General features: G+C 42.7%; 1 protein-coding gene across 1 annotated transcript in view; it reads left to right on the forward strand.

Annotated features, from left to right (window-relative positions):
• The window catches only part of galnt9 (polypeptide N-acetylgalactosaminyltransferase 9), a 64,697-nt gene that overhangs the window by 8,848 nt on the left and 43,412 nt on the right, over positions 1–12,437 (forward strand). Inside the window, exons 2-3 of the mRNA XM_086112060.1 lie at positions 1,911–2,091; positions 11,938–12,104. Coding sequence (XP_085968186.1) covers positions 1,911–2,091; positions 11,938–12,104 — 348 coding nt within the window. The remainder of the gene's footprint in view (positions 1–1,910; positions 2,092–11,937; positions 12,105–12,437) is intronic.

Here is a 12,437-nt window from a genome sequence, read left to right on the forward strand (position 1 = left end):
CGACGCACTGTGTAATGTACTATCAATTTGACCAAAGAATCTACCATACGTCATCCTTAGGCCTTACTGACAGTTATTACTACAACCTTTGTCATGAATGTTTTATTCATAAAGTTAACATGTCTACAACTAGTAAATATAAAATAACTAAGACTCGTTCATAATATTTTTCATAGCAATTAGCCTTTAGATCTAATCAAGATATCCTTTATTTGTCCCACACTGGGGAAATTTCCCATGGAAATTTATAATGACCAATTTCAAGTATTTTCCTCGGAATCGTGCCTCCCGTCGAAGCTCTCTTTTTTGTTTTGTGCATACATCACACGTGATCTTAGTGATACGCCTTTCTTCGGATGATTCGTATGAAAAATCCTACTGCCATTCCCATTTCTTAAACGTCATGAATAAAACACTTTTCGGTGTTTTATTTCGCCGCCATCTCAATCCGTCATCGGCGCGCTGAGACACCCGCGTGCTTTCTCAACTCGCGGACTAAAATAGCAACCCGCATGCGCACATAAAGTTTCCCTCTCTGAGACCATAAACAAAATCTGAACATTGATTGTTTCCTGAGCGTATTAGATACAGCTCTTGTCGTGAATATCAAATTGGTTAGAATGCCGGTTAGTGTCTTTGCACATAAAGCTTAAATGAATATTTACAACGCGTAGGCAGTAGTTGCTGGACGGAGAGTTGAAATCTCTCATTCCCGATTCCCTTTGAAAACGTGTCACAGCATCCCAGTGATGTCTGTTCAAAGATCCTGTCATGATGAGTGACCTTAATCAGTGTAGAGGGGTATTTTAAGTCTGACATGTAAAATCCTATTATTAATTGCATCAGACTAAGGAAGCATAATGTATTGTGGGTGGTGGATGATCAAGGTCTCAGAATCATAGAGAGAAAAAAAGAACTACCTGGGGAGTCGATTCATGGTGATTTAAAAAAAACCCCACATGGATCTAGTCCAGACTTAAAGACTTTTCCCTTTCACTGTCTTGCTGGTTTGGCACAATGCACCTATGATTACTATTCCAACAAACATAATGTAACATCTGGTGCTGGATTAAAAATGTAGTTATTTGTTTATTTTTAATCACTACAGGGTAGTTAAAGATTAAAAGCATTCTTGTCGAGGGTTGATGCCACTTCACCTCGTGTATTTTTTACAACACGAATGATGATGTAATTTCTCACTAAATGCATGATGCACGCATATCACAAGTAGATGCATAACCATCTATAAAAATGACTTCCTTTGACTCTGTGTATATTGTTGTGATACACTGCTGGCATCATCAGATAAATATACGTTTCATGTTTCACCTTATGTCCATGGGTCACACTGAATTTTATAAAAAAAAAAACAACACATGTTTATGATGAACGATATAAAAGGACCTTTATTTGTTCTCCAGACTTCATTACATACTCTAATGTACAATGTACTGGATATTTGATGACAAAATCATAGATTGTCCCTCATCCTCAATATGGAATGAACAATATCCAAGATAATGAGTGATAATCAGAACAATAATTGAGTTGTCGCACAATGCTAGTTCTGTTTTCATGTGACGGCTGGGAATCAGTCCCTCATCATTCATTCATCAGTTTTTCTTTTCCGCTATCCGTCATGGCCTCATACCACTGTTTCTCTCAGCATCTCCTCTGCTGTGGAGCTCAGTCATGTCCTTGTCCAAGTGAGTGTTTTGCAGCTGTGTCATTGACAGACAGCATAATGATGCCCTCGGGATGAGGCCTTGCTGTACCGGAACTGCTCCCGCAATCTCTGTATGCTGCCATCAAATGTCAATCAGCTGCCATTCTACATGCGCCCTATGCTCACCTAAATCTGCCCACTCTGTTTGCAACCATCGCTGATCCTCTGTGTCATTTTTTGGCAGGTTTAGCAAAACCCATGGGGCTGGTGGAGGGTCCCGGTGGACTCGGTCAAGGGGGAGCTGCCGCCTCACTTGGGGAGGACAGCCGTGATGGCGAGGGGAAGTACGAAGAGTATGGCTACAATGCTCAGCTCAGTGACAGGATCTCCCTGGACAGGAGCATCCCAGACTACAGGCCTAAAAAGTATGTCCCTTGTTGGTTTGTTCCCATTTTCTACAATTTGGGTTGTCCCTCCATCGACAGATCAACGACTGCTGATGCCATAGGATTTAAATTGTAGACCAGCATGACTCCAGCATCATTTCAAGGGCTCCATTCCTGTGAAAATACATCGAAGTCTCGATACTCCCCCTCTGTTCTTTTTGATGCATTCATTATTGAGTTTTGCGTCAACTAAGAAGGTAAAATTGTGCTCTACCTTGTTATATTTCAATAAATATCTCTCTCATTCATTTTCTTGCAAAAAGCAAGATGTCATCACATGCTGCGGGATAGTTGCAGATGGAATGTTTTTAAATGCTACATGAATCAAAAACAAACATTCAAATTGACCCTTGAAAATATAAAACGGTTCCTTCGGGACATCCTTGCACAACGGGTGGTTTATGGCGATAATTATGTGTAGCTTCTCATTGGAACTATTCGTGCCACAAACCTGCCTGAATTGCAAATTATGCTGGAACTCAAGTTGTTTACGACAGAAATAATTTAGTTCTACATTGGTCAGCGTTTTTATTAAGTCAAGTGTGAAGTATGGCTAATGATAGGAAGCGATGATGAGCACACTCTGCGGACTGATTAGTTTGTCCTTTAAGAAGACAAACCTGCAGTTTGTGGACATAAAAGGTCATGCTGCCGATGAAAAGCAAGTGGTCACACAGTTAGCTGTGAGTAGAAAGAAGTCAAACAGCTTCATTCTCCCCAAAAACCTCCGACAAAGTCACATCATTCAAGAGACACCCTCAAGCAATCACAAAACAGACATTGAGCAGCAGAAGAGGAGGAAGCAAAACAAAAGCAGAGGAAAATACCAAAAAAACTCCAACACATTTTGTTCATGTCACAAGCAGCAACACACACCAACAAAGATTGCACAGAGCTATAAACACAGCCTATTTCTTTTCGGGGGCGCAACACCGTTTTGCCCTAGTTTGTGATTTGAACAGCTCAGTTCAAGGCAAGGCTACCACCCCGTAAAAAGAGCACAAGAGAAAATTACTTTAAGCACACTGAAGGAAACTACCAGACAATGGTCTTCCTCCTTTGAGAGAACAAGTGGTCTCTTGGCAACAAGTCCGATTTTTTTTACTCATAGATTTTTAATTGAATGATTTGTATTGCTAGAGATGCTTCGGTTGAGATCTTAATGCATAGAGTATTCCGGACTGAATGGCATTCCTGTCACTCAGTGTCAGAACAATGTGAATCTGGAATGTGACACTGGTCCGCAATCAGACAGGCAAGAGAGACTTCTGAGGACTGTGGCAGGGCTAACAATGCATTGCATTCACATTGCTTTATTCTGAGGGGAAAATAATCAAGACCATAGGTGGGAGAACGGCAGGTAAAAAAAGCTTGTTAATTAATAAAGTCGGCAGAGGGTACCTCTGGAGTTCAGGGGGTTTTAGAAGAATACTTTTTTAATTGACTTCTGCCCCCCCCCCCAAAAAAATATATATAATAAAAATAAGAAATAGAAAGAAAAGTTTGAAATGTTTTCCAACACAAGGGAAGAGAGTACAGTATTTGCGATTTGTTGAAGTGGCTGGCTACTTCTGCTATTAAATAGCGCCTACTTTGTTCTGTTTGATGGGCGTTGTCCTGCTTGGACTACATGCTGCAAGCTGCTCTTTCTCATACAGTATACCTCTTTCTGTTCAAGCTGTTATTCAGAAATTTTAAATTGTACTATTCCAGAAACAAGCAGACTGAGCAGGTCTGAACAACACGTCATGTCGTGTTGGTAATCACTAAGAACATGTTTTACATGTAATTCTGATGTGACAGCGCAGTTTTGCGGTTCATGGTGTAAATCTATGTGAATCACAGTTCAAAAGCAGTTGTTTTTTCCCCCTCTGTATTTGTTTATAATTCGGTATCCTGATTTGCTGGCATCCTTGATTACACTGGCCAAAGATATTTTCATGGTTTCTGAGTAACTCTGGGCTGGAGAGTCCGAAAATTATATTATTTATATATATATATATATTATATATTATATATATTATATTATACTCATTGTTGTTTGGTGCTATACTGCCTGGTTTTCTGAATTTATACACACATATACTGTATATATATATATATATATATATATATATGCAGTATATACATATGTAGATGTATGTATGTACAGTATGTGTGTGTGTGTGTATGCGTGTGTGTCCCTGTCCTGCTGCCTTCTTCTTTTGTCCCTGTATTGTCCTGTCCTATCCAACATTGTCCAATCCTTCACTTAAAGGATGAAGGACTACTGTCCTGTACAGTACTGAACTCCAAAACATCCATCCATCCTTTATCTGAACCGCTTATCCTCACGAGGCATGCTGTAGCCCATCCTAGCCGTCAGCAGGCAGTAGGCGGGGGACACCCTGAACCGGTTGCCAGCCAATTGCAGGGCACACATAGACAAACAAACATACACGCTCACAATCACATCTCGGGAAAATTTAGTGTTCCATTAACATGCCATGCATGTTTTTGGAATGTGAAAGGAAACCGGCATAAACAGCATATTTGAGTAAGCCTGGCTTGGTAAAAATTGATCAGTTGAAATCAGCAACTGTGTCTGGCTGTCAGCATCAAAGAGCGCAGAGTCTATTAAACTCCTTTTGAAAAGTAATGTGATGGCTCTCTTTAGCTCATTAACGGCTAGCCGGAGTTAGGCGCTTTACGCTGGAGCCGCTGCTATGCGCTGACAACAGACGCTGTATAATACATGATCTGTGTTACTAAGTATTTATTTTTTAGCATCCCGAATTAGTGATTGAATTTGATTTGATTTCAGGACGATGTGATGTTGAGGTCTGCGGCAAAAGTTTGCAAAATGCCTCAACTAAAGTGACTGGAAAAAACGAGTCAAGTCAGCCACGGCGCCAGAACACACTGCCGGAAATAACTTATAAATAAAAGTGTACAAAGGCACTAGCCTTGTCTGTCAAATCCACGGACGCACATGCGAGCAAAATTTTCAAATGACGTACCTGTATATGGACTTAATATTACATACATTTGTAACATTATAGACAAAAAGTATCCTGTATCATCGAGGTACCGTAAAACATCTAGAAACGGTTTTCTTTTTTGTAATGAATCCTTGTATACTGTAATATGATGAGAATGATTTTGGATCATTTTATATTGACAAAAATAGTTTTATTCACAGGAGTTTTTGGCGGGTTATCCCAAAATCCCCGCCCATGTGTCTGTTTTTCTACTTTGGCCTTCATGTCCAGGCGAGACACCAACTGGGACCTAAGTGTGTTTTTTTCTGCTGTCCTTGGGCCATGGCCTTGATCTGATAATGGCTTTTTGGGCCACGGGAGGAAAAAAAAACAATAAAAGCTGGCATGATGGCAGGATTACCAATGGTCATGGAACAAAAACAACTCAACAGAGTCACAAATAGAAAAATGCATTTTTATAACGTGATCATTCAGTTGGTTTTTACTTGCAAGGTCTCTCCTTCCAAGGTGTTTCATATTCTACATATTCACTTATCTGTGAATTGATCTTTTTTGTGAAAACAATAAATAAAGTGAATACACAGCTTGTATGCCATCCCCAAGATGATTGGACATTAAGTTTCTTTGTGTAGGAAGCTGATAAAACAATCAAGGCAATAGCTGATACAAAGGAAACAGGCTCGCCGAATCCTGTATAACGATCTGAAATGGATTCAAACCTTTGAATCTCCTGTCACACAGCCTTCATTCTTTCCAGTGATAATGGACATCTCCTGAGCGGATTTGTATAGAGGGTCAACTAAACTGTCTTTCTCTGGGGGGGTATTTATGGATCGGAATGCCACAGTCATAGTATTGCGTTGGTTTAGGTTAAATCCACATCATGAATAACTAGCTGTGTAGAGGGGGGGGGGGGGGGGGGAGACAGCAGCTGGGACTGCAAGCTGGCACAGGTTGAGATGGAGGCGGTATCTTGGAAATACATCTTAATCTGGCGTTCTGTTTCTGTCAAAGCCTGGCCTTGGTCAAATTAGGAATGCTGGCCATTTCAAGCAGATGAGTCAATCACTCAATGAGTTGGAGCTTTACTAGACTGCCTCACATGTGCAGATAGGTAGGAATGAAAAGATTGACCCATGTCCTACATTTGGATCCAATGACTAGGGAAGTGGAACAACGTCATAACATGGTTTCACACCTGCAATCTAGCCTCACCTCCTCACGTTAACCCGAATAGATGAATCTGTGGCCATGGTGACATTTCCATGCATTCTTTAAGCAGTGCCTTTCAACAAGTCATGGGGCAGAGAGAGGGAAATTTGTGTGTACATTTTTGGCTTGCACTTCTGCAATGTGGTGCCTGGCTCTGCAAAGTCAAACTGTGATGCAAAACGATCCCAATACAAACTCACTGCCAGATTTGCCATTGCATTTATACACTTGGCAGGGATGATTGAGGGAGGCCATCGAGAAAGCTGTGAGAGGGAACAAATAGAGTTGTTGTAGGAGAGCATACATGCATTAAAAAAAAAAAAAGACAGAAATAATACATTGGGGCAGTATCAATCGTGTTCATTCTTCAGAAGACAGGTTGAAGGCATGGTTTAAAATGGAGACAAATGTTTCATCCAAAGTACTGCCAAATTTACGTCGCTTCTTTTGCCGGTAACAAGAAATAAACTTCTTGATTTTGTCCCAGTTTCATAAATGTATTACAATGACATCATTGTGCAGGCCTTTGACTGATGCTAATAAAAGATCTCCCTAAAAGATGTAGTTAAAAAAAATATGCAGCACATGTGTAATGATCACATGAGCAGACAGAAGCTGCAGACAACAAACCCAGGTACTGTACATGTCAATTTAAATGATCCATTGTGCTGCTATTATCGGCTGCCGGGACCTTATTTTTTCAACATTGTAGGCCCATGGTGCAACATTTATACAATTCCTGGAAGCCTAATCCGTTCTAGTATTGCCCGCTTATGCACCAGGCACATATCCAGTATATGTAGAGAGTCATTTTATAGTAACTTGTCCAAGGCATATAACTTATAAGTGCTAGAATACATTTTTGCAAAAATGTGTATTGTGTAGACCAGGGGTGCCCAAACTTTTTTGACCAAAGATCTACTTTTCGATCAACCAACCTCCCAGGATCGAACCATTACCAAGCGCATACGTACGCACGCACGTATACACGCATGCCATGATGAGCAACAGCCTGACGCTGAGGCATGCGACACACTTTTGCAGCGTGTTAACGATCGTAGCTCACGTGTACCGTTTTCAAATGCTTCTCTCGGCCCTCCAGATTCCCATTCACCGTCCCCTCGGTGAATTGTACAAAACAAACTCTGAATGAGAATAATGATAACGATAAAAGATAAGTGCAAAAACTCACAAGCTGCAACTGCAGACTGCTGAGCTCGAACAACTTCCAGTGACGCAGTCACACGTCACCGTAGGTTAAACATGACCCGCTTTATTTTAGTTTCTTTTTTAAATACTTTTTGTGAAAGTCAGACTGATAGAATGATTAGGATGCAGCGTGCATTAACACAAAAATATATTACTAACATGCACAGAGACACAATTATTTTAGTTTTTTTCCCCTCTACGCCCCTTGGCTCGATTTGGGACCAGTCCCTGATCTACTGGTCGATCACGATCGACGTAATGGGCACCCCTGGTGTAGACATTTTATCCAACACCAAATCTCAGAGAAATGAATTTGTAAATATCATCATTTGCAAATACTGCATCGGACTGCAATTGATGAAAGGGGCAGACACTCATTCCGATTTTGCAACATCCTAACAGATTTTTAGAATCCAAGTGACTCCTCATGTGAAACAAATGACCAATTGCTCCTATAGTCCACCATGCACTTGAAATGATCAACACAGCATGTCACACAAATAATGTCTGCAAAGACAATGTAGTACTGGTGTAGTACTGTGTGAGAGGCGACACCCGCCGTGACAGAAAATACAAAGAAGAAATGGTAGAAGTAGTAGAAGTACAATTAGCCAAATCAGCGCAGCTTTTTCTCTCGTACCGTTTCATGTCTCAATCACGTGCGCATGGGGCTGGGTAGAATAGTTATAATTGTTGGCCCTGACAATTCTTCGAGCAGGGGAAAAAAAATCACACACCACAGAATAATGGGTCAGGATAATCTTTCCGAGACATCTGAGAATTGAGCTTTGCTGAACTGGAGCGTAAGGAAGGGGCTTGTGTGTACCCTAGTTTAGCCGTTGGCAAGGGAAAGTAAGAAGGCTGTTGTGATTTCCATGATCCCAAATCAGCGGTTTGGTGTCATGAATGTCATGTACAAATGATGAAATATGAAGGTTTGCATCACGAGTGGTTAGCGTGTCGATTTCACAGTACAGAGGTTCGATTCCAGCTCAGGCCTTCCTGTGTGATTTGCATGTTCTCCTCGTGCCTGCGTGGGTTTTCTCCGGGTCCTCCAGTTTCCTCCCACATTCCAAGAACATGCATGGCAGGCTGAATGAACACTCAAAATTGTCCCTAAGTGTGAGTGTGTTTGTTCGTCTCTGTGTGCACTGTGATTGGCTGGCAACCGGTTCAGGATGTCCCTCGCCTACTGCCTGAAGACAGCTGGGATTGGCTCCAGCACCACCCACAACCTTAGTGAGGATCAAGCGGTTTTGAAAATGGATGGATGGATGGACGCATCATTACATGTTGATAACTGACACATGCTGACAACGATGAGGAAGATGTAAGCACAGCACCATGCTGGGATCCACCTGGTGGGTCGCCTTTCCTCTCCCATTCTGCGGTTGCTTGTCGTCACACTCATGTGTCCCAGTTCAACAGAGCGCCTGCAGAGTTGAGATGGCAAATATGCTGTCTGAGAAAAGAACACAATCACAGCGGTGAAGTAACCAAATGTACTGTAGACGTTGATCAAGGCAGCCCCACTTTAAATGCTGAACTAAGATCACACAAATATTCATCACAACCAGTTTAAATCGGGCAAGAGTGTCGACCCTGTCTTATGAAATAACATGTAAAATATTTTTGTGCCTGTAACATTTGTAATTTGTGATTCAAGTTCATATTTATGACCTGCCAAGCGATGATTCTTAAGGTTCTAGTTCTCTGTCACATCTGATATGCAATGATAGAGAGACCGAAGTGTGAGACTGATACATTCTGACAAATCAATATGCTCACTGCTTTTGCGGGATTGGTTTCAATTGCTCGCTGCAAACTGTCACCTCAGCATATGATCTGCCTTGAAGTGGATGAAAACACCTCGAGAGCTCTTCAGCTCATGTTCACTCATAGGTTTCTTCACACTTTATTCCTTTTTGGTTTATTCCTCCTAATGTACGTTTGTACAAGACTCATCGAAAGGTTTTTGTCCTGTCAACACTTTTATTTCTGACTTCAAAGTCAAAGTGCACATGTGAAGAAAACATTGTACTCACTCCGCTGGAAGTGAAAGAGAGCTTTGATTTGTGTGAGGGAATACTACGCTTTTGTTGTTTGAAGAATGAGATGGGGGGGGGGGGGGAAATCCTCAACACGATTGCTATTCATTTTAATAATTGTCCCGGCATGGGTCAAACCCCAGGCTACTATAACAGCAGGATTAATTTCCTGCATAGAACTAAAAGCAAGCCACGAGGCCATTAAGGGCTTACATAAAAACTGTCTGTTCGAAAATTAAGCACTTTAGGTCTAAGGATATCTAATACACGGTCTGCATCAACTAGTATGACATTCCAAAGAAAGTAATGCACATGTTTGATGTCCAGAATTGACCACTTGTGATACGACACACATGGCAAGGCTGTTCAAGTGGACTGTGAGCATATTTATAACATTTTAGGACAATTTGAATGATTTATTATAATAAATCATCGGTGTTATTTTATCATTGTATTTATTCAGACACGCTATATGTGCCATTACAGAAACATTTTGATTTTTATTATCCTTTTTCTAAAAAGGTTTGCTTTCTACGGCTCTGTCTCTTATTTTTCTAGTCTCAGCCAATTGTTGTAAGTGTTTTCTTTTCCTTGGCCCCGTGAGGTTGCACCCAAGTCTTTGGCCTGCAATCTTTACTTGAGCACCCGGTTGTCAGTCTATGCAGGGCTGCTGCGTGGTGGACGACGAAAGTGCCCAAGTAAAGGTCAAGTTTTGTTGTCACACAATTTTGCCCCAGTTTCCAAGCTCTGTCATTTGTCAACAGTTTCCTCACTTCATTCCACGTCCATCTTGTCAGGTTCTTGTACCTCATCTCCGTCCAAGTCCAGTTCTTCCGAATCTGTATAAAAGTCACTTTATTGCAGGCCACTTCTTCATCTTGTCTTTTTTCAGCTGTTTTTCGCATATGCTCAGTCCCTCGTTTTGCTCCCCAACCTCAAAGGCTGAGAAGCACACTGACCACATTCCTGAGATCACATTCCTAAGCCGCGGCAGCTCCATGGTCCTGCTCCTGCGCGGCGACATCTCCATGCCCCCGTTACTGCACGACACTCATGTCCTCCCCCAGTGGCACATCCTCTGAGGCTGCTGATCTAGGGTCACTGCACCAGTTGCCTGACCATGTCACGATTGAGCTGAACAGACCACCGGGCCACTCACTGCCTTGTCCTACTCCTGCCACCTGACCCTGTTCGAGCGACTTGCAGCCGCCATCGAGGCTTTAAGTGTGGCCCCTGCAATACTGTAGGACAGGGGTGGCCAACCAGTCAGAGACGAAGAGCCAATTTTTTTACTGTGTTACTGCAAGGAGCTGCATCATACCCTTCCTCGCACGCGCGTGTGCACACACGCGCAGACACACGCGCACTCACACACACACACTTTTTTGGCCAAAAATTGACTTTTGAAGCGACCAACTTCTCACGAACAACCCGATCGCGCACGTGCAAACATACACACGCGCTTGCACGCACACACTCACTCAGGTGCCCACCAGTGCACTTGCGCACATATGCACGCACACGTCGCACATCATGATGAGCAACAGTCGGAACGGGCCGAAAATGAACGAAAGCTCAAGATACAAACAAACAAATCTTTTTTTTCCCCCCACCCATTTCCTCCTCCCACCCCTTGCGGTCGACTTGGGACCAGTTCGCTGGCTCCCGGTCGATTCTGATCGACGTATTGGGCACCCCTGCCTTAAAATCAGAGCTAATTCGATGACTAGCTTAGCGCCGTTGTTTGCGCATGAACGGTGATGCAGTCATCTGATTGGTTGCCCTCTATGTCAATCAAGTAATGGGATTGATGATAGGGTGACTTAGTACGTTCTGTGTAGTTGGCGCCTTCGTTTGAATGGCATCGCCACTGCCGAGGCGTTTTCGACGCTTGTCATGTGAAAGCCCAGGAGCCGCATTGCACTAGCCAAAGAGCAGCATGCGGCTCGCGAGCCGTGGGTTGGCCACCCCTGCTGGCATCGTGGTCATTTGCCTGAATGACAAAAAGCCCCACGTCCTCTGTCAAGCACCCCGTGTCTGCCATCCTGGATGGCCACCAGACAGGCCTTGATGTCCAGAACCTATCCCCACTTCCAACCACCATGTTGCGGAGAAAAGTTTGGGACATCTACTGTCGTGATCTGTGTTTTTATTGACTCTGTTTTGATGAGATTTTGGTTTTGTTTTCCTTTTTTTCTCATGTCTTATCCCGTTTGGCCCCGCCAGAGTTGCGCGGCGCCCATAGGGCCCAGAGTGGAGCGGGTTCCAACTGAAGCGGAGGGTTGGAGAATGCTGGAGAAAGAATGCTAAATGCCGTACATTTGATTTGGAATAAGTATCAGCAAATGATTCTAATGTTGTAATTATCTGTGCAGGTGCAAGCAGCTGACCTATCCAGAGGACCTTCCTCAGATCTCTGTGGTCTTTATCTTTGTGAACGAGGCTCTGTCAGTGATACTGCGCTCCGTCCACAGTGTGGTCAACCACACGCCAGCTCACCTGCTAAAAGAAATTATCCTAGTGGATGACAACAGCGACAGCGGTAAGTAGTAGCCTTAAAGCTGGTCAGATTCGGTTTCATGCTTTTTTTTCCTCCAAGTTTTAATATTGAGCGAGCCATTTTGAACGAATGAGTAGAATAATTTAGGAGACTGTCAGGTCGGAAGGGGCGTTTGAATCTTGGTTTAAACTTTTCAGTTTCAGATTTGCATTGGTCCATAGTTTGCGGGTATGTACTTCCCAGGTACCCTGACTTCCATTCACGGTCCAAAAAAATGTCTATTAGTGGTGGGCGGTGTGTTTCAGACCTGGGCCTTCGGTGGCGATTTAAGTGACCACTCCATAATAAGATCAGCCTGTACTGGATACAAAACAC

Source organism: Hippocampus guttulatus, chromosome 5, assembly GCF_054856545.1.
Source record: "Hippocampus guttulatus isolate MCC_2025c chromosome 5, RoL_Hgut_1.0, whole genome shotgun sequence".
Taxonomy (NCBI): Eukaryota; Metazoa; Chordata; class Actinopteri; order Syngnathiformes; family Syngnathidae; genus Hippocampus; species Hippocampus guttulatus.